This window comes from Balaenoptera physalus (genome assembly GCF_965194825.1).
Source record: "Balaenoptera physalus genome assembly, chromosome: 4".
Classification (NCBI taxonomy): Eukaryota; Metazoa; Chordata; class Mammalia; order Artiodactyla; family Balaenopteridae; genus Balaenoptera; species Balaenoptera physalus.
Genome location: NC_138891.1, coordinates 66,009,486 through 66,031,803, shown reverse-complemented (window position 1 = coordinate 66,031,803; position 22,318 = coordinate 66,009,486). Strand labels below are relative to the sequence as shown.

Sequence of the window (22,318 nt, the reverse complement as noted above, 5' to 3'; positions counted from 1 at the left end):
CCAGGTGTCTCTCTCCCTATTCAGGACTGGTGGTCATTGTTGTGAAGAAAGGAATTTTCTTCTTATTCAGCTCAGCTTATATCTGATGCTGCTTTTCTCCACAAACTCTGGATCTAGCCACCTTTACAGGCCCAGATCTCTCTACAGCCATGGGATGCGGGGCTTTCTGTGTGTAGTGGGTTCTCCCCGGGCTGTACCAGGCCTCTGAATGCTCTGAGTTGGTAAACAGCACAAGCCTTGCTTTTAAGTGGCGAAGAACAACTAACCAACTGCAGCACTGACTGCTCCCTTCCATACCGGGCCAGCCGCTCTGTTCACAGGAAAGCCTGTAGTTGTTTGCAGACAGACAGGCTTTGGGATTCGGATCTATTTTCTTGCCTAGTGTAGATGTTAGAATTGCCCTCTTAGTTGATCATCCTGTTTAATTGGTGTCCTTTGCCAGTGTCCTGAACACGAGCAGAAAACTATAGCCATCTGGCAAGGGAGACGGAGAGGTCAGACTTTGTCCCCCTCCACCCTCTACATACACACATACACACACACACACACACACACACACACACACACACGGTGATACAAATACCTATTTGAGCTGCTCAGTTATTCTCTCTCAGGAGCTGGAAGCAGCCGTATGGGATGAAGGAGGGACCTGGAGGAGCAGATCTTTTAAGGAAGAAGACAGATTCTGTTCTGTCAGGTTCCTCTGAGTGTGTGTACGAGCAAGTCAGAGAAGAGAGAGAGGAGAGAGAGAGGAAAAGGCAGAGGGAGAGAGGGGGAGAGGGGATCTGTTGCAGGCAGGGGAAGGCGTGACCTGAATGGAGAATGCCAGCCAATTCCAGAGACACACAGGGACCTCAGAACAAAGATAAGGCATCGCTGACACCACACCGGGGACGAGCTCGCAGACGAGTCAGGCCGGGGGGACCAGGCAGCCAGGAGCGCCCAAGGCAGGAAAATGAGGTGAGTGCCAGGGCAGGAGTGGGCACAGGGGGTCCTTCCAGGGACCAGGTGCCAAGTAGCCCTGGAAGGTCTGACCTTGTCTCTGGGCCGACTCACCTGCGTGTCCTGCGGGTGGTTCAGGGGCTTTTCATCACTCCTTGGGGCTCTGAGAAAGGAGACGGGCTTGGGCCTTCCCTGGGACTCCGGAGACATGCAACTTGAAACGGGAGGCTGTGTGCAAATGCCCCTGACGCCGCTGGAACTCAGATTTCTCCCTCTGCCAGCGTAGGGTGCTGTCTGCTGGCCAATGTGACTTTTCATCTGGTGCCCACAAGGCTGAGTTTTTGTTTTCCTCCTTTGTAAAGAGCATTGCTTTATCTCTTCCAACACTTTGTGAGTTAGATATGTGTTTGTGTGTTTATTTGTTCTGACCGGAAAAGAAACCAGATTCCCGTAGCTCAGCTCTGTGGCTTCTTAAACCTTCAGAAGTTTGCTAGTTTAAAACCTCAATTTAGAAAACTAAAAACCTGTCCCCGTTTTACATTCCACTATAAATTTCTGCATTTCTTACTGAAATCAGAGGCCGCCAGTGGCATGAATCAGGCTATGAATTGCACCAAATGGCTCTTAAAGGAATATTACAAATTGAAAAAAAAAAGTCTCTGGAGTTCTGAAACTAGGGCTTTAAATTCTAATTGTTTCCAAGCTCTTCAATATTTCCCATTCCTCAGCCTATACTTAGAGTTACTTGATGCTTGTTACCAGACATTTCTTGTAAGTTTTTCTCTCCAAGTGTCAAAATCCAACCACCATAATTACTTTTACTACTTATAAGTGTTAATACTGTTAAAAATACAAAAAAGAAAAAAAAAACACTCTGCAGATGTGTTAAGTCTCTAAACATCTTTTCCCGTTAATTTTCTTCTCAATTGGAAAAGAGTTTCTATTTGTTTCTCTTCTGCAAAGTCACCTAGCAACTTTTCAGGGTCTGGGGCCAATGAGGGGCTTCGGGCTATGTTAACTCTTTGAACTCAGATTACCTGTGGTTTAGAGAGATAATCAGGTCTTTAAGGTTAATCCAATCATTCTGTTCTTTTTAAATCCATTGTAATGTTAAACCTGTTATCTGACTTCATTTTCCTTTCTCCTAAAAGAGAGGAGATTTATGCCCATCTACATGGAATGACAGTTTGATTGATCTGTCCACTATTCAAATCTCACCCTACCACCCAGTGACCCAGCCATACCAAACTAAAAGGCCGATGATCAGTTCTGTATCTTTGTGTTTGCTGATCCCTTAAGCCAGAATAGCTCTCCCTCTTATTTCCTCTATTTCTAGAGGACCCGATTGTTCAAGCTGGCTCATACATCACCTCCTCTTCCCTGCCCAGTATCTCCAGAGTCAGCATCTCCTCCTTTGTGATATCTCTGTCCTTGGGAGCTACCTTTCTTAATACCTCTTTGTTGAAATGTCCACCTCCTCTTCCAAGACTGAGTGTTCCTTAAGGAATAGGATCTATGGCATGTTCATCTTTGTACGCCTAGTACCTAGCATAATGTCTGTTTCCTATTAGGCATGCAATAAATATTAGCTGAATTGAATTCAGTTGTTCAATAGCAAAACTACTACTGGAAAAGTGCTCCAGTAGAAGTCTATAAAAGGTCTTCCCTCACATAGACACCGCACTTCAGAGTTTGCAAAGCCCTTTCATAGGCACTGTCTCATCTGGTCTTCAGATTTTGGATGAGGTAGGATTTATGGAGAAGTGAGGATAAAAGAGTTTAGCAACTTGCCCAAAGCCACACTGATGATCTTGAAAAAGCCCAGACCCAAATTTGGATCTTTAGGCTCCAAGTTCAGGATGTTTTTGTACTATATTTTGCCAGACTCTCAACCAAGTATATTATTCTACACCAGCGGCTCTCAATCCTAGCTGCACATTAGAACCATCTATGGTGCTTTAAAAAACGTCAGTGACCAGGCCTCACTCCAGACCAATTAAACTAAAATCTGCTGGGGAGGGGCTTTGGTATTAGTATTTTTTTTTTTTTAATTTTCACATAAAGCTACGGGTTTTTAAATTATTTTTCACAGGATTAATTGCTTTGGCCAGATGCCTGGGCATGATATGGGCATGGACCCAGCATCCTCTGTGAGCTTTTGTTATTCCCTTCTTCTGTTGAAGCTAATTCACCATATGGTATTGGGCATGACATGTCACCTCTTGGGGTATCCTTTTCGTCATCTGTCAAGTAAGGGTGTTGTCAAAGGGATCTATATAGTCCGTTTCAACTCTTCTACCCCAAAACAGTCTTGGTGTAGTGTAGGTTGAAGTGAGGAGTGAATGGAAAGGATAGAAAGTGCTACTCATTCCACAACCATGGATATATGCCGGCATTTTTTACGGCATTCCTGAGAGCTTGCTCCTACAGTAGAGCTTAGGAACTCCTGGCGTTATATATTACTTTTGACATTTCAAGCAAATGTAATTAAACTTTTTGATTAGTTGGAGAATAGATAGCAGGTGTCAGAATTTGTACAGCCGGTGCCTGGTGGATAAGAAGCCAAAAACATTCAGAGAGTGTGATGGGAAATGAAAGCCGCCACTTACATTCTTTAATTTGCAGCCCTGAAAGCAAGCAAGCAAGCATATGCTCAGGCTTATTATGTGAAAAGAGAGATTTGTTTCATATGTTTGAAACTGTTTTGAGATGCAAACAAAATAGAACAGAAAGCTTCACAGGCCTTCCTCCCACGATGACCAGTTGCCTACTACACATGGTCCTAGGCCTCTGAGGATAGATGGAGCCGTTAGCCTGGGCCAGCCCTTGACAGAAGCAGCATTAGGAAGCTCAGAGTCTCCTCCATGTGGTCTGGAAAAAGCAGATGTGGAGAAAGTTGACCATTCAGCCTTACATAATCTGGGTGTTGCTATTGCAGGGAAGTCCAGTTGGGGATCCAAAGCTCATTCCTAACCCCTGCTTTTCGGGAAGCAGCATGATGGAGTAATCATATCTAATGTTTGCCTAGGGCTGGACAGTTAACAAAGTACTTATTTTCCAATCTTCCTGTATTCTGATAGCAGCCCCGGGCGATGTCATTATTATCACCAATTAAAGAATGAAGAAACTGAGAGGGAGACCTTACGTGACTTCCCCAAGATGGGTCAGATAAATAAAGTCAAAGTCTGGACTTGAATCCAGCTCTTCCAACCTAAGACCAGTGCTCTCCCCTCCCCAAGCGGAACTGAACCAGAACTCCTAGCCCAGGTACCATCGGTATATTTCCTCACTTGAAAGTGGGGCTGCCTGAGCCCTGCAAGCCAGAGTTTCTAGACTCAAGCTTTCCTACTAGTTCACGGGAGAGCTTGGACCTGTGCCTCCCCTTCTCTCTCCTCCACAGATTGGTTTATAAAAATATTGACCCTGGCAATTGGATTAAAACATTTTGTTTCCTTCGTTGCATCTCACATGTTGCTATTGCAGAGGCCTTGGAAAAAATTTAAATAACTCTATTTTTTTTAATTGAAAAAATAGCACAAGGCCCTTCTAGACACATCTGAACATTTTATATACACAAAAGTAAAATTAAAAACACTCATATTACCACTTCAGAGATAACTACTGTTAATATCCTACTGACACCCTTCTAGGCCATTTTGCACTTACGTATTTACCTTTTATGTAAATATTATATAAGACAGCTAGATAATCTCATTGTAGTTATCTCATTGTGTTTACACACTCAAAAATTCATATGTGTGCATATATAAACATATGTGCATCTGTTTACCGAGCAGGGTGGGGCAGCTTGGGGAGAAACAACTTCCTGATTAGCCAAATTGTAACTTAATCTTAAGACCCTGGTATAATTTCCCAGAAGTTATTTTTTAGGCTATATAAGACTCTGGCCCCACTTTCATGCTTTTGTTCATTCATTCATCATCTGTTATATACCAGGCTTTATGTTAGGTCCTTCACATACATCATCTCCAATGTTCATGTGAGCTCTGTAAATTAGAGATTATAATCTTCATTTTACATTTGAAGAAACCTGAGCTCAGAGACTAATTACCCAAGGTTTCACAGCCAGTAAGTAAGAGAACTGGGATTTGAACCCAAATACACCTAACTTCAGGGGCTGTGCCTAAAGCAGTGCTCTAATTGGAAGCATGTACAGGGAGCTGGAATCTGGAGTGAAGGATACTCTGTGGTATCTTGGGAAGCTTTGAGCTGGATGGTGGGGGATAAATAAGACAACCAGGTGAGGAATGAGCAGGGCATGTACAAGGGACCAAGGCCTGGATGAGCATGGCATGCTTCCAGAATGATCTGCCTCAGCATGGCTGCTATGAGATGAAGCTGGACAGGTAAATCAGCACTAGATCGAAAAGGGCTTATCAGCCATCCCGGGAGCAGATGCTTTGCCCTGCAGGCACAGTGGAGCAGTGTGGACACATCTGTGTTTTAGAAAATCAAATTTGGCGGAAGATTGCTGAATGGCATGAAGTGGTGGCCAGGGAGATCAGTTAGGATGCAATAGCAACAGTCCAGATAAGAATATTTAAATTAATTGACTGGAGAGAAGCGGAGGGGTTCCCAAAACATAGGAAGCAGAACACATAGTATTTAACGGAGAAGTTGATGAGCCAGGTTTGGGATGTTTGAGTTCAAGGTCCTTGAGTCTCACAGGGGGAGCAATCTATTAGATGCCTTGGTTGCATTGCATACTGACCATTAGGTTTTTGACAAGCCTTGGACATTCTGCCTCATTATTGCATCAGCCACTTTGGGTGTATTCTGCAAGTTTTGTTGAATTTCCCGTGCCCCTTATGCAACTCTTTTCACAGTCCATCATCTCTCATTCCTGCAGCTGGAAATAAACTGTATGTTTTTGATCCTTTTATAAAAACACTTGCCAAAAGGAAAAAACTTGTTTTGCTCATTCCTTCTTAATTCAAAATTTTGCATTTCTTGATTGATTTTGTTAAATTTGTTTTAGGTACTACAGATCCCATCATTGAGTATAAGTCTTATCTCAATATTACCATGTTACTATTACTTACTTTTTAGAAAATTGAATCAAGAGTTTATGATTCTTAAATGAAGCTGAACTAAAGAAATGATATCAGCTTTTACCTAACTATGAAATTTATATTTTCAACCAAAAAATGATAGGTCTCGGAGTCCCAAATATGGTATTTTCTGGGAAAGTTTAATACTATTATCAAATCTTTAAAAAGAGCACAACTGGAAGCAACCTTTATTTATTTATTTATTTATTTATTATTTATTTATTTATTTATGGCTGTGTTGGGTCTTCGTTTCTGTGCGAGGGCTTTCTCTAGTTGCGGCAAGCGGGGGCCACTCTTCGTCGCGGTGCGCGGGCCTCTCACTATCACGGCCTCTCTTGTTGCGGAGCACAGGCTCCAGACGCGCAGGCTCAGCAATTGTGGCTCACGGGCCTAGTTGCTCTGTGGCATGTGGGATCTTCCCAGACCAGGGCTCGAACCCATGTCCCTTGCATTGGCGGGCAGATTCTCAACCACTGCGCCACCAGGGAAGCCCCTTGGAAGCAACCTTTAAAATCAAGTTACCCCTCCAGTATTATAGGCTGGGTAAGCAAGACCCATAAGGACAGAGTAATTACAGCAGGTCAGTGGCAGAGACATGCTGGGAACTTGGTCTCCTGGCTGTTGATTTAGCTAAATGGCAAGGACCAGTGTCTGTGAATGTAAGTGAATCCATTCATGTCTTTCAGGTGGCTCCTTCTCTCTCATGCTCTGTGCTTCTCCTTGTTGAAGGCTTTGGCCCACATAGTGGAGCTTAACAATATGTTTGGCCAGATTCAGTCGCCTGGCTATCCAGACTCTTATCCAAGTGATTCAGAGGTGACGTGGAATATCACTGTCCCAGAGGGATTTCGGATCAAGCTTTACTTCATGCACTTCAACTTGGAATCCTCTTACCTTTGTGAATACGACTATGTGAAGGTGAGACCCCTGATGTTCCCTAACTGGGCCAGATTCTCTACGGGAGAATCTGCTGGGAGTTTGAGGAGCTTAGATGAATTAGATGCTGTGTTTACCACCCAGGCTGGCAGTCCAGTGAGGGAGACATACAGTGTTATAACATTATGAAGGAGGGTTGGGGGTGGCATGCTAGGTGCAGGCTGAGTAGGAAGACCTAGAAAAGACCTTGAGGGAAACTGAAACTGGCAAAGTGTGACTCAGCCAGACACAACCGTGCCTTTTCCTTTCTGATCTCAAAGTCTTTAGCGTTTCCACTAACCTCTGCTTCCAATGTCACCTTTAATTCAACAATCAGAAAAGGGCAGAGACCCCAGAGTCAGCATTAATCAGAGTAAGCTAGCATTATATCCAAAGCTGAGGCATTAGAAAGCATTGCCCTGTTCCCTAGGTAATGATCAAGTGTTTGGGAAGTGTAGAGTATGCCGCAGCGGAGAGTAGGAGGTGAAGTTGGAAGGTTGGATTGGGGTGAGATTCTGAAGCACCTTGAATATGATGCTAAAGAGTTTGGATTTTATCAACAAAGAGTATGGGCAACAGTGGAGGGTCACTACACAGATGGATGTAAAAAACAAATGGAAGAGGAGCAGAAAATGATTACAACATCAAAACAACATTTCCCAGAATTTAAGGAGAGCCCACAAACAATGCCATGGGTGGGAAGCTGTTCTCTTTTAAAAGTGGAGCTAAGAAATGTTAAAGTACGTCTGAGAGATGACACTTATTAAGGTTGTATCTGGTTCAAAAAGATGTGGAGACCTAAGAACCTACTTTATAAGCTCTCTCTGGCTTCCTGGAAGAAGTTCTCATCAAACCACTCTAGAGTAGGCTTTCTATATTTTTGGTATTAGTATAGTCTCATTTTTCCACAGCCTGTAGTTCAACAAGAGTTAACCTTGTATTTACCAGAATGTTTGATCAACAGCAAAGAAGTGAGTTGACAAGGTGATTTACACTTAAAATCTCATTCAACCTTTAAAACAGTCCTATGAGACAGGTACTACTATCCCATTTACAGGCAAAGAATCAACCCCAAGAAGGTGAAGCAACTCACCCAACGTTGTACAGCTAGTAAGTGATGGATCAAGATTCCAAACCCATGTCTTGTGACTTTCAATACCATGTTCTTTTGGCTCCACCAAACTGCTCACAAGCTGTACTCCACTGAGCCCTAGGATACTGCAAGGGCTGAAAAGAACAGTGGGATGGGGTGGGGCGGAGGCCTGGTAAGTGGGGCTGTGAACCCCTACCCTGATTAACTCATTTTAAATGGTGGGTGTTGCTAATTATATATGTTGGATATGCATCAAGTATCCCATTTAAAGCACATTTTCTGTGACTGAAAACTTTCTAAAATTGGTGCTCCATGACACAGTTTTTCAATTTTAGCACTATTGACATTTTGAGCCAGACAATTATTTGCTGAAGAAAGCTATTTTGCGAATTATAAGATCTTTAGCAGCATCTCTGGCTTCTACTCATTAGATGCCAATAGCACTCCCACTCCAGTTGTGACAACCAAAAATGTCTCCAGCAGTTATCAATATCCCCAGGGGAGCAAAATCTCCCCATTTGAGAACCATTGCTCTCTCTATGTGATGCTGCCCATCTTTGAATGTCCTGTACTAGAAACTGTGAGAATTTAAGGACACAAAAATCTAGTCCCTTAAAAAGAGAGATGAGCCTAGAAAAATAGCCATTGCACAAGATGAAAAAGAGTAACGACAATAAAAGATTGACAAAAAGAATGAGAAGAGGTAAAACTGGTTGCTCTAAGAGATGATGTGGCTTGGTAATCTAGATTGACATACAGTTTCTATAAATTCATTAAAGATGGAGCCAACTTCTCAGACCTGCAAGGATCAAGCAGGGAGTATTCACCAAGATCCTAAGTGTTCATCATCCTAAATTGAAATTTCTAACAAACAGGTTAGTTATGTCTTCTAGGACATAATCTAGCCTCTGGCAGAACCAAACTCCAGGATCCCAGATGCATTATGGGTAGGGGACATTAGGTTAGCAGAATCCCCCAGCCCATTCCCCTAGCTAATGCTCGCCGTACAACCATGGTATCCTCAAATATTTAGGTTGGAGAGTGAACTTAGCAGAAGGAAAATGACCAAACACTGGCTTAATAGAAGAGTAAATTCCATAGATTTAGACAAGGCTAGATGTGAACTTCCTAACTGCTTTTTTCTCTACTTTCAAATATGTCAACCATCTAGAAATTTTGCCAGCGGGAACACTTGCCTTTATTAGTAGCTGAGGCCTCAAGACCACGGAAATTAGAGTTTTTTTCTGTAGCTGTGACAATGACTTATTTTCATTATTCCTCCCTGCCTCCACCCTAAGAATTCACTCTCAATTCATATTCAATCATTTCTCACAAGTTTTCCTCTTATTTAGATGGATGCCAGGTTTGACCTTGTTAAGACTCCTTTATCGAGATGATAAACACACAATAGAGGATTTAACTCATTCCTTTGCCCCCAAATAAATTGAGTCTCCTGGCAAGGCAGATTAAAGAGTTGACATCAGCTACATTTTGTAGCGGAAAAAAATGATACTTTTCAAGGGCAACAATAGACTGTGAAGACCTCTTCTGACCCTGAATTAAGGACACTGAAATACATTTCTACCCAAAGTTTGGCCTTTCTGGTTGGAGAATATTTTGGAAAGTGATTGATGGTTTCTGTCTAGGGTGTGAGATACCTTCCTGAAAGCCCAAGGAGATGGGACTGGGCCCTCTGGAAGGGCAGCATCATCCTGGTTTCTTGACTGGGATTCAGGAAATGCCTGTTCTAGTCCCAGATCTGCCACTAACTCCCAAATGATCTGGAGTAGAAAAGACAATCTTTTAGCACTCTCTCTGCTCCAAAATTAGACTTGTGACCTCTGAGCATAGCAAAGAAACAGTCTGTGTGAGGCAACCCAGAGACTGAGCTGCCTACCTGACGTGCCCAACAGTCCTTGCTTCTCTGATTCCAACACATTTCTCCAGTTCCTTTAGAAGAAGAGATTAACATATTGGACAGAGAGGTATTACTTTGCTTGGGCTTGCACAGCTCACTTCCTTCCAGAATGCCATCCCAACACTAGCATTGGCCTCCCTGCAGAGGTTCTAGCAGCCATGGGGCCTGAGCAGGCCTTCCTTCACAGGATGCTGCACCCTGGTCAGCTGATGACTAGTGCTCACGTGGAGACAGGCCCTGTGTCCTTGCCCACACGTGCCCGGCAGAGTTCCCCTCCTGGACTCAAGAACTCACAAGATGTCAGGCCACAGGGGCCCTCTGGAGACCCACCTAGTCCCATGTCATTGTTGTTTTTCAAATATTTTCTCCCTAATGGACATTTTCTTCTTACAAATCTTCTAGTAGTCCTGATATAGGAAACAGAAGTGAGGCTGCTAGGGTTGAAGGTGGCTCAGAAGCTCACTCTGCTCGCTCAACCTTCTTGGTCCCCCTGAAGGTCACACCTTGCAGGAATTACAGCTTGAATACTCCTTAAGTTCCCAATTCAGGGACAAGACTAGTACTCTCGCCTGTGAACCCTAAAACCCAGAAGCCTTCAACATAGAGTCGAAACCCGTTGACTTTTTCTAATTGTGTTCTCTCCCTAACCCTCCACCCCCAGAATATGTGGCTTTCCTGGCTATGAATGAGAAGGAGGCTCTTCCCTTTTCATCTGGATGAAGCATGAGCATGCCAGCCTTGTCACCCTTGGATAAGTCAATACCCCTCTACAAAATTCTGTCTTTTCATCTGTTCCATGAGGAGTAGAATGAGATGATCCCTAAGGTCTCTTAAATTCCAGAATTTTAATCTTCATTCTCCTTGCCAGAGCTTTCCAGATGACCCCCCCCCCCAAACCCTCATTATCCTAGTTAGGATAATGCCAGAAAACGGTAATAATATGTTACAGCGGCCACTTCTTGAAGTTCCGTGGCCATAAGCACTCCATTAAGAGACTATAGTCTGCTGGAGTTGCCTTAGTGACATGTCATTTGAAGAAAACTTGTAAATATATCATGCCAGTGCTGTCCTTTTCCAAGGAACTTGGAATATCACTCATTTCCGTCTGATGGGATAATATCCCCTGTTTTGAGTCTCTTTCATTCTGTGACTGAATTCCCCTGGCAGGCCTGGGAGTGGGTTTAAAGGACCGTCCAGTTCACAGGAATCCTTTCAGCCCAGCCCCAGTCCACAGACTGCCCTTCCCACCCTGGCCCATCAGGGCGATGATGACGGAATTGCTGACACTGCACATCAGCAGCTTGAAGAAGGGCAGGACCCCAAGGCTGTGGTCTGGATGCTCTCATTTTATGAAAATTCCTCTCCAGCCTGACTTCCCGCAGTCTTTGGTCTTCAAGGCACATGCACATCTGCACGACAGGATTTGCTTCCTTGGAATGTGGCTGCAATGTGTGGATTCCTACAGTGCACAGATGAGACATACGAATCACAGCTGGTTAATGCTGTAGGCGAGGGGCAGAGCACAGACACTGGCCAGGAAACTGGAGGCCTAGATTCTTGTGGCCATTCTCTACTAACTAAGTAACCCTGGGCAAGTGATTGCTTTTAGAGTGGACTCTTTCCTCCTCTCTCAAATACAGGGAGTTGAACCAGATGTTCTCTAAGGTCCACCTAGCCCTGATATTCTATGTATCTAAGACCTCAGGAATCATGGTTCAACTTCATGATCATCATGCTCAAGCCCTGGAAAGGGCAATTCATTGGCCAAGGTCACACTGGGACCAGAATTTATATCTCAAAACTCTCAGCCTTTTCTTTTCTTCTTTTAAAAACATTAAGTGACAGTGGAGTCCCCCATCTTATGGATGCTTAGGTTTTTAAGTGTAATGTAAGGCAAATATTGTCTATAGTCAAACTTACTGTCTTAAATATAGTAGAGCACTGTCTTTTAGAATGTCCAGAAGAGACTTTTTTCCCAGAAATGCAACAAATTATATAGTTCCTTTAGTTGAGCATCAGATGAAGTAGTTTGACTTGTGCTGAGAAATGAGCCCTGGAGCTATAGTTACTGAAAAAGGTACTCAGAAACCAGAACCACCAAGGGAACAGCAGATTCACACATCTTATTTTCAAGTTCACTTCATGGTATCTGTTCACTGGAAAAAAAGGAGATAATAAAAACCTGCATTTGGCTTTTTTCTCTTTCTCTCTTTTCCCTTCTTTTATTGAGTGCATATAGCTCAACTGGCATCTGTTAAATGCTCATATGACATAACACCACTTTTCTCCTCTTAACTCAATATTCTTGATACAGTCAACATTTCTTCCATTCTCTCCACTTTAACCCTTTAGTTCCAGTTCTTATTCCTCTCACCTAGTTTATTGCAATACCATCCTAAATGTCTACCAGCTGTGGGTCTCTCCCCAACCAGTCCACCCTCTACATGTGTCCAGAGAGATCTTCTTAAACATTGCTTTGATTGTGCAACTCTCAAAACCTTTCAGTGGTTCTCCACTGTCTATGGAATGAAGTCCAAGAATTTTATTGAATATCTACCATAAGCTGGACACTGCACCAAAGACAGGCCTCATGAAGATGGGTAAGACAGTACCTGCCCTCCAAGAACTCATGATTTCATAGTGTGTCATAAGACAAGTATATAATTAATAAGCTAAAGCTGAGCAGAGTAACACAAGAGTATAGGGCAGTATGTAAGTTGTGGAGTGATCCTTTCTGTGTGTTCAAGAAAAGCTTTGGAAATAGTTAATGTTTGAGATAAGTCTTGAAGGGTAAAGAGGAATTTAACAGTGTAATTCCCTAAACTTCTTGATCTCCCTAAGCTTCTTGATCTACCTAAGCATCGGTTTTGTGATTGGTACCAAAAAAAAAAAAAAAAAAAAAAGACTCAATGATAAAGACTTCCTTGCAGTTTATGCAAGGGTTTAAATGAAATGATGGCTATGAGTGGAATCAGTACTGCAAAAGGCAAACATGTTCAATGGTTTGGAGTTCAGGCTCTAGAACCACTCAGACCTAGAGTCAGGTCCTGCCTCCACTATTTATTGTAAAATAGGGATAACAGTAATGCCTATCTCTTGGGCTTATTGTGAATGTCAAGTGAGGTAAATGCTATATTGACATATGTCCAACACCTATGTAATTAGTTCAGTAAGCATTATTATAGTGGTAATGATGGCAAGGGTGTGAGCACTAAAGTGCCTGCTGGTATCACCAGATGCTCAATGAGTGTCAGTTTTCTCATCTGCTCTGACTTTACCACTAACTGGCTGTCTGTGACCTTGCACATATCACTCAGTTTTTCAGGCAATTTATGGAAAAGTACTCTGAAAGGACTAATCAAATGCAAGAGGTTGTTTATTTCTCCTGTGTATTCATTTGTCGTAACCCAAGGTCGTGGCACTTTCTGATCTATTGCCTCCTTTGATTCTCATGGACTAGGGAGAGCTGGGATTACTGCACCTAATTTACAGGAAAGGACGCTGAGCATCAAGAGCTTAAGTGCATTTGTCCAGGGCTTTAGAGCAAATCCAAGTCTCAATCCTTGGTCTCCTTACTCCTAAGTCATGATTGTGTTTCTCCATTTGGTCCTTCTCAGAACAAGTTTTATCCTGGTAGGGATTTCAGGATTTTGATATGCTTCCTGGCTATAAGAGAAATTTAGTAAAATCTTGTAAAACTGAAGGACCTTGAGGGTCCCTGTGTTGTCTAGATTTTGTTAAAGAACTTACTCTTTTATTCTGACTTTGAGAGAAAAAAAAATTTTACAAAAATAATAAAAATGGAGTCTGAGCTATGAAGGTTGGGAAAGTGCTCAATTTATCTGTTTGTGGTACACAAGTCTAATGGTGAACTCAAGGACATTGCACTAGACTGTCAGCCCCAGGAGTTCAGGGCCTATGTCTGTGTTTATTTCTAGTAGTGAGCACAGCCCTGGGGGCAGAACAGGAAAAAGCAAAAATCTCCTGGTGGTAAGCATAAAGGAAAGGGCTCTGGTCTAGAGATCAGCCACTGACTCCTGTTGAGACATTGGGCAAGTCACCTGTCTGCTCTGGGCCTCAGTTTCTCCATCTGCCCAATGAGGAAATTGGACTGGCTAAGCCCTTCCAGCCCTGATGCTCCCTTCCCAGGCCTCGTCGGGTCAGTCTGCATCCTGCTGTGTAATTGACAGATAAGTCCCTCCCATGGCCCTGCTCCAAGACTGACTCCTCTGACCCCCGGCTCCTAATTTCTGTGCAGTGCTCTGTGTTTACTCTGAACATGCCCTCGACCTTCAACTACTGCCGAAGCTCTGTTCATTCTCTGGGAGTAGACAGGAGGCCTTGCCCCTGAAGGAAAAGAGGAATGGGTAAATGTTTCTCATGAATTTCAATTGTATTCCCTAGTGGAATTCTTCACTCCAGAGATACCAGGTTTCCAAATCCATTCTAGCTGATTCAGAAGAATCAGGAAGTGAAAATGAGCTTCAGAAAAAGTGTGACAAAAGCTTATTTTATGAAGGAAGTACAAACAGCACAGGCTCTGGGGTGATGGAAAACAGAAGGAAGGTCCCCAGCACTGGGGCAGAGCACAGGCTCTGGGGCAAGTGTGGGTGAGTGTGAGGTGGGAGTGCTTTGGGGAATAGGCGCCCCGGTGTGCAAATCTGTGTGCTTATGTGTACACAGGCCGCTCTCAGACACACCTTGGTAAAAAGCAGGGCTTGAATTTGCTTTGATGTGCTCATAGGAGAAAAAGTAGGGAAGGGGAGGTATTCATTTATTCAACAAATATTCATTGAATGCCTACCATTTACTAGAGCTTGGGGTATAGCGGTAATCAAGACAGAAATGCCCGTCGGCTGGGTGCTTACATGACACTGGGGGGAACAGACAATAAACACTAAACACAATCCACAGGTTAATTATATAATGAGTAGTAAGGTGATAGGCAAATAAGTGAAACAGAGCAGGGTAAAGAGTGTCCACATGAGGTGGGGTGCATGTTAACACTGAAATATGTTGATCAAGGTGGTCCTTGTTGAAAGGGTGACATTTGAGCAAAGACTTGAAGAAGTTGAGAAAGTCAGCCATGTGGCTTTCTGGGGAAAAGCATCCCAATCAGAAAGAACAGCCAAGACCTTAGTGGGAAAGTGCCTGGTGTGTTTGAAGAACAGCAAGGATGGCAGTGTGGCTGGAGCAGGAGGGACAGGGATGGGAGATGAAGACAGAGGTACAGGTGGGAGCCCCATCACCAGGGGGCCTGGGAAATAGGGTCCCTGCTAATGCTCACAGGCAATGGCAGACTTTACAAGCTGCTTTCCCACCCATGTGTCATTTGACCTCCTGACTCTTAGAGGATAGAATTAAGGTCCACCTAGTATGTTTGTGAAAACTGAGGCTGAACCCAGTGGTGCACTTATCAATGATCAACAACCTGGTCTGGACTGGGGGATGGGTTGGGAGGGCAGAGAAGAGATACCTCGGTAGCTCTCTATTCACCACTCGGATATTCTAGACATTAGTAAACTCAAGTGCTGAGATAATAGTAAAATGATAGAATAGTTAGGAGATGATGAGTTTTTATACAATTTATTTCTTTTTAATATAATTTATTTAATTGTAAATTTATGAAACAGTTTTTCACGATGGCTGTGTTTAACAACAGCATCGCAAAAATCCCTGAAAAGTTGACAGCTGGCCCATGTAAGTTGGTAAGAGCCAGCTCCAGGGCACCAGTGCCTGGGGAGGTTAAAGTGACCCATGTGAGTGGCAGGGCTGTGACCAGAAGCCAGGTCTTTTGGTCCCTATTCTAGCTGTCTTGAAAATTTTCCAAGATTTGAGGATGTGCATTCGGGCTGGGGCGGGCAGGGTCCTGGGCAGCGGCGGAGGGACATACCGGCTTGCACATTCCTGGAAAGTGCCTGGAGACGCTGGCCCGTGGCGGGTCCCTTCTCTCCGCTCAGCACTTACTTAATCACTGCTTTCACCCCAGTGCTGACTGTGACTGACCTGGAGCCAGGCTGCCTCCGCAGGAGAAGAACACAACAAGGCTTTGTTTTTGCCTGTCCCCAGGCTATTTTCCTGTCCTGAACCTTTTGGGGCTCAGCTTCCCGGTCCCACAGGGTATTTGCATGTGAATGGGCCTGGCTCTGAAGTCACAGAAGGGGTGGATGGGGAGTCTAAGCCATTCACGGGCCAATGAGAGTAAAGTCCTTCCTCGCCCCCCTTCTCAGCCATGATTCCCAGACGCTCCCACCCACACCCGCCAGCCCTGCCGCACTGAGATGCCAGGCGCCTCCAGTTTCCCACCTGCGGGATGCTTGCTTCCCAAGCTCGCGGCCACCCCTCCCCAGCCAGCTCTTTCTTCTCCCCGTGCTCTGCTGCCTAGAGACCATCTCCCTTTCTGCCCGGAGCCCTCCTAGCGACTGGGCAGTCCTCCTGGTAGCAGAGGGATGCGGGGACTCTAACACCTGCCAGCTGGGTCTCAGGTCCTCACACTGCTAATGGCGTCTAGCATTTGCATGTACACGATACATACCTTCCTAGGGGCTTACCCAGCTCTGTTAGGAGGTTTTTACTCTGACTAACAAATGTATAAGAACACTTTGCTGGGACTATCAGTATATCTGGGCCCTGATGGTGGCTCTGCCATTATCTGGCCATGTGACTTTCAACCAGTTACTTCACTTCTCTGAGCCTCAGTTTCCCCATCTAAGAGAGGAAAATGATAGGTAGCCTTTAATGTCCTTTCTATCTCTGACCTTCTGTGGTCTTGTAATTCCAGTTACTGGACAAGGCTGGAAGTCAGAACATCTGGATTTTTATCTCAGGTCAGCTACTCCTAGGCTATGTGACCTTGGAAATTCATGTCACCTCTCTGGTCGGGGAATCACAATGTCTGCCTGAAGTGCATTCATTACAAGACTGCCATCAGAAGCAAATAGAATAAAGAAGCTGAAAACACCTTGTCAACTGGAAATTCCACATGGGGGGTGGAGTGGGAATTATTACTATTACTACCACTACTACTACAATTATTATTATTATTGTTATTATTATTATTATCATCATTATTATTTTATGGTCAAACGACTTGATCCAGGACTGAAGCAACAACCTGCAGCCCCTCACAAATGTGGCCAACTTGAGTCTTAACCCCACCAGCTGTGCTATTTTTACTTACATGGCTTTCAAGAGCTTCTGAAATGCAATACGCGCGCACACACACACACACACACACACACACACACACACACACACACACACACACGTCTCCTTTTTTTCTAGACTCAGGTTCTTGTCTGGCATCTGGTACCTTTACTTTGCTCCTTCTCATGATCTTTAACTGCAGTTTGGGCACCTGGATAAAGTAGCAATTTGCGCTGTTAACCCCTGGCCTAGTCCCTGGAGGGTGACAGACTTGCGGTGAAGGCGACCACAGGAGCACAGAGCACTCACTTGTGAGGCAGGGGTCCTGGGCCCAGGGCTGTCACTGAATCATTGGCCTAAATTCACACACCTAGAGAAATCCTTTGAAACACAGGAAAGTAAAGGGATTCCTGGACTTGATATTATTCTCTTGTGGATGGAAGCTTTCAGAGATCCCTTAAATTACTCTGGTCCTCTCTTATAAAATTAGGATACTACCTTTTCCATGTCACCCACCTCCCAGGACTGATAGGAGGCTTGTAAAGTTCAGAGAGCCAAAGGGACCCAAGATGCCACCTACCAAATGAGGAGGCCAGGTTGCAAGGTCTCCCTAGGTTCCCTGCCTGCCCCATCAGCCTCGGATCTGGGGGACTCATAAAAAGAGATGTCTGTGCTGATGCCCCCAGTGAGATTAGGAATGAAAGAGTGGAACCAGGAAACAAGAGGGTATCCAGGGACGGTTTCAGTCTCTTAATTCTTCTTCAAATATGTGAAATTACCTACGCCCCACTTAGTTGGGAGTCCAGAAAGGTGTCACCTCAGTTGGCTGAATCTCAGTGGTCCTGTTTTTCTCACTGATTTACTGAGTGCTGACTATATTTCAGGTAACTTTCTAAATATTTTACATATATTAACTCATGTCATGTTCACAAAGTCCTATGATTTATAAATACTATTATTTTCACTATTTTACAAATGAGAAAAACCTATATACAGAGTGTATTCAATTCCTAGGGCTGCCATAACAGATTGCCATTAACCTGGTGGTTTATGACAGCAGTTTCTTCTGTCACAGTTCTGGAGGCCAGAAGTCTGAAATCAAGGTGTCGGTGGGGCCATGCTTCCTCTGAAGGCTCTAGGGAAGGATCCTTCCTTGCCTCTTCTAGCTGCCTGGTGGTTGTTGCCAGTCCCTGGCATTCCTGGCTACGGCCGCATATCTCCAGTCTCTGCCTCTGTCTTCACACTTCCCTCTGTGTATGTCTCTGTGTCCAAGTTTCCCATTTCTTATAAGGACACCAGTCATTGGGTTAAGGTCCACCCTAATCCAGTATGATGTCATCTTAACATAATTTCATAGGCAAAGAACTATTTCCATATAAAGTCAAGTCCAAGAGTTAGGACTTGAGCATATCTTTTAGGGAATACAATTTAACCTAAAACACAGAGAATTTAAATAATTTTCCTAACATCTACTAATTGGTGAAGACTCATGTGCAACTTATATAAAGATGAGATCCCACATGATCCAGTCTCAGTAAAGGGTTACATCCAAAAAAACAGAAAACTTACACAATTGAAAGCAATTCACAGTTTGACTCACCCTCTTGAGAACCAAAAAAGGGCAGAGATGTTCTTATCACAGACATTCTTAAATGTTCAATCCTCCATGCCACCTCTCTCCCTCTCCTCTTCTTTCCCCTAAAGTCTTCATGAATTTCACACCAAGGATCTCTTCTATCTCCCCTCATACCTCCACTTACACCCCATCCTCTGGGTCCCTCTTGGACTTGACAATCACAAAAACTGTTCCCTGACATGAGACCGTCCCTGCCATGTACTGCCATATGTGAATTTTAGTTGTTCCGAGTTTCTTGATTGTTTTCTCAGAATTTTATTTTTCACCGTATTGTTTGTGTGGAATTAAAGCAAAAATTTTCACCTCTTTTTCAGCTTTGTTGGGACCCAAGGGCTAGAAAAAAATGAGAGAAGGAAGTGAGAGATTGATGAGGGGTCTCCATACATGACCATGAGGAAGGGAAGACTCAGGTTGTTATAAGAGATGGAGAGACTGGAAACCAACCCTGAACTTCCAGGCTGGTTCAGCTGCCCCACCTGTGTGCTCCCTTTGTTGGTTGACCTGAACCAACTGATTTTATGCCATTTGGTAGAAGCTAGAGGGAAGTAGCTGTGGGCCCAAATTTCTTTTTAAAATACTTTTAAAATATAAAAACAGGAAAAAGAAAAATTACCTATCATTTCACTAGCCATTGTTGTTCGCTCTAATTCCTTCCACTTTTTATTTTCAATGTATACTTTCAACATAGTTATAATTACATCGAATATACAATTTGTCCTGCTTTTTCACTTAGTATAACCTACTAAGAATGTTTCCAGATCACTGAAAATTCTCCATTAATGCGATAATTAATAGCTGCTTAACTAAGCTAATGCTAATGCAACAGTTCCCCTAGAATTGGGTATTTACATTGTTTCCAGTTTTCTATTATTATATATAACTGCTAGAAACATCATTGTTCATAAGTTTTTTCCACAATTGGAATATCTTCCCCTAAATTATATTCCCAGATATGGGGCCAAGGAAGAACTTTCTAAGCCAAAGATAATCCAAAATGGCCTCATCTATCTTGGAAGGTAGTGAGTTTCTCATCTCAGCAACTGATCGTGAAAAGGTGGTGTGAATTTTTCAAGGGTGTGGTAGAAAAATAAGAGGTTAAATGAGGTAACTTTCAAGGCCCTAAGACCCCATGAGACTGTAATTCTCAAAATTTCAGTTCACAAAGGTCAGTGTCTCTCTTTGTCCCAGATTACTTCCTTACTCCCTATAACATGTCTAGTGCTGTGTAACAAACCACTCCAAAATTTAGTAGCCAAAACAATATCCATTTTATTTGCTCATGATTCTGTGGTCAGAAGTTTAGGCTAGACTTGGCAGGATGGTCCTTTTGCTGGATTTGCCTGAGGTCATTCCTGTGGCTCCAGTCTGTATCAGTCAGAGTTCAGTCAGAAAAGCAGAGCCTCTGTGAGTATTGTGAGATAACAGCTATTTATGGGCATTAGAACTCATGTAATTATAGGAGAGGCTAGGAAAGTAAAGATCCCAGCTTCTCATAGACAGAGAGTTGGAGGACCACAGACAGTTCACTTACCCATTTTCATGAAGCCCTGGCATGGGTGGAAATATTGGCATCTGCAGAGAAATCTGAGAATTCAAGCCTATTGAAGAAGCCAAAGTTGGGCCATGAAGGGGGAGCTCATGGAGAGAAGTCTATGAGAAGCTGTTGGCTCTGAGCAGCTACTACGTCTGTGGGGACACCTGCAAGCCTCTGGTGGGCCTGGGCCACTGTTAGTCATCAGAGCCAGAAGCAGGAAAGAAGAGCTGGGTGCAGAGAGGAGGAGAGTGAAGACAATTAGAACCTATTGGCACATCTACATCTGTCCATCTCTGTATCTGATCATAAAACAACCTCCAGAGAGTAAGGACTATTGCCTTCCAAACTCACACAAGTTCCTCTTTTGGCCAACAGTAACCTGGAACTATAGAGAGAAGGAGATTCTGGGGAACATGGTTCCCAGGTTAACTAAATTGACAGCAGGACAATTCAGCACACTCCCTGAATGTCTGCCTAAATTAAATCTGAAAAGCTCTTCAAGGGCCCAGAGAAGATGTCAGTGGGGCTCCAGGATGAAGCTTGGGGACATCGACAAGCAAAGCTCTCAGGCATTTGGGCTTATAGGACGGCCTCTTTGTTTTTTTAATTGAGCTATAGTTGATGTACAATATCATATAAGTTACAGGTGTACAACACAGTGATTCACAATTTTTAAAGGTTAAAATCCATTTATAGTTATTGTAAAATATTGGCTATATTCCCTGTGCTGTACATATATCCTTGTAGCTTATTTATTTATACATAATAGTTTGTACCTCTTAATCCCCTACTCCTATGTTGCCCCCCCTTCCCTCTCCCTACTGGTAACCACTAGTTTGTTCTCTGTGTCTGTGAGCCTGTTTCTTTTTTGTTATATTCACTAGTTCATATTATTTTTTAGATTCCTCATATAAGTGATATCATACAGTAGAGGACAGCATTTTTTGTTTGCCTCATGTCTTAAAGAAGCATGAGCATTATTGACTAGAGAATCAGGATGCTGCATTGTGAACCTGAAGCCACCACTCACTAGAAAATGACCTTGCTTGATTCATTTAAATCATCTGGGCTTCAAGTTTCTCATTGGGTGGCTGTCAGTGTATTTGTTAAGCTCTGGTGAGATAACCTTATGGACATGTGGAAAGCAGCCATAGCTGTCCTCCCACAGAAATTTGACCAAGTTTTCTGCTGCTCTGCCTTAGCTTTGCCTAGAGGTTTGTGCTGTTTCTACTAAGGTAGAAAATTCATAGAAAACAGGCTTTGGCTTCTTTTCCTTAGATCTCTCTCCCCTGCTCCCTGTCCTCAATAGAACCCCTTTCCTACATCAATAGAACCCCTTTCCTACATCAATAGAACCCCTTTCCTACATCAATAGAACCCCTTTCCTAGGTGGTGGTGGGAAGGGAGGGGCAGTTGAGACTCCTAATGCCCCCGGGACTTCGCTATTCCCTCTGCCTAAATGTCCTCCCCTTTGCCCCCCAAACCCTCCACCTACTATTTCTACCTGCCTAAATTCTACTCACCCTTCAGTCCCCAGATCAAAGAACATTTTCTTCTTCTTAAGTGTTCTCTGATTCCTCTCAGCTGGATGCAATATTTTCCCATCTTATAAGCCCAGGGGCTTCCTAGCTTTCATTGCAATAACTACAATCTGGTGATCCCCTAACACATACACATTTGAGTACTTATTCTCCTACTAAATTTTACATTCCCAGAGGCAGGGGACTTCCTTATTAAGCACGTGCAACAAATAAGTAATTTTTGACATCCTTCACATTATAATGCAGACAGAACTTGCTATATAAATATTTGCTGAGTTGACTTGAAAGAAAGCAAGTTGAGGACATGCATCCATGTGTTGGTGCCCTAAATCACAATAGTCTGAAAGGACATGGCTGCCCATAATAAGAAGTAGAAAAATGAAGAGTCTGTGATCCCCAGCCAGATGGTTCTCTATTATTACGAATTTTGTGTTTTCATTTGATAAGGTATTTCCCTCCATCATGTTAATACGATGACCCTAGAAATGGGATAGTCTGAACAGAAGCCAGAGCTCAATCCT

At 43.5% G+C, this 22,318-nt stretch overlaps 1 protein-coding gene across 4 annotated transcripts in view; it reads left to right on the top strand.

Moving 5' to 3' along the window:
• Positions 1–609: 609 nt before the first annotated feature.
• MASP1 (MBL associated serine protease 1) overlaps positions 610–22,318 on the top strand; it is a gene marked incomplete at its 5' end in the record, with an annotated part of 59,790 nt that continues 38,081 nt past the window's right edge. For 2 of the 4 annotated variants that reach the window (XM_082461459.1, XM_082461458.1), the window contains 2 exons: positions 823–960; positions 6,701–6,932. In XM_082461459.1, the coding sequence (XP_082317585.1) occupies positions 956–960; positions 6,701–6,932 (237 nt within the window). Of the gene's footprint in view, positions 961–6,689; positions 6,933–22,318 lie in introns of those variants that run through there. The other 2 variants (XM_082461457.1, XM_082461456.1) reach the window with 2 other exon arrangements.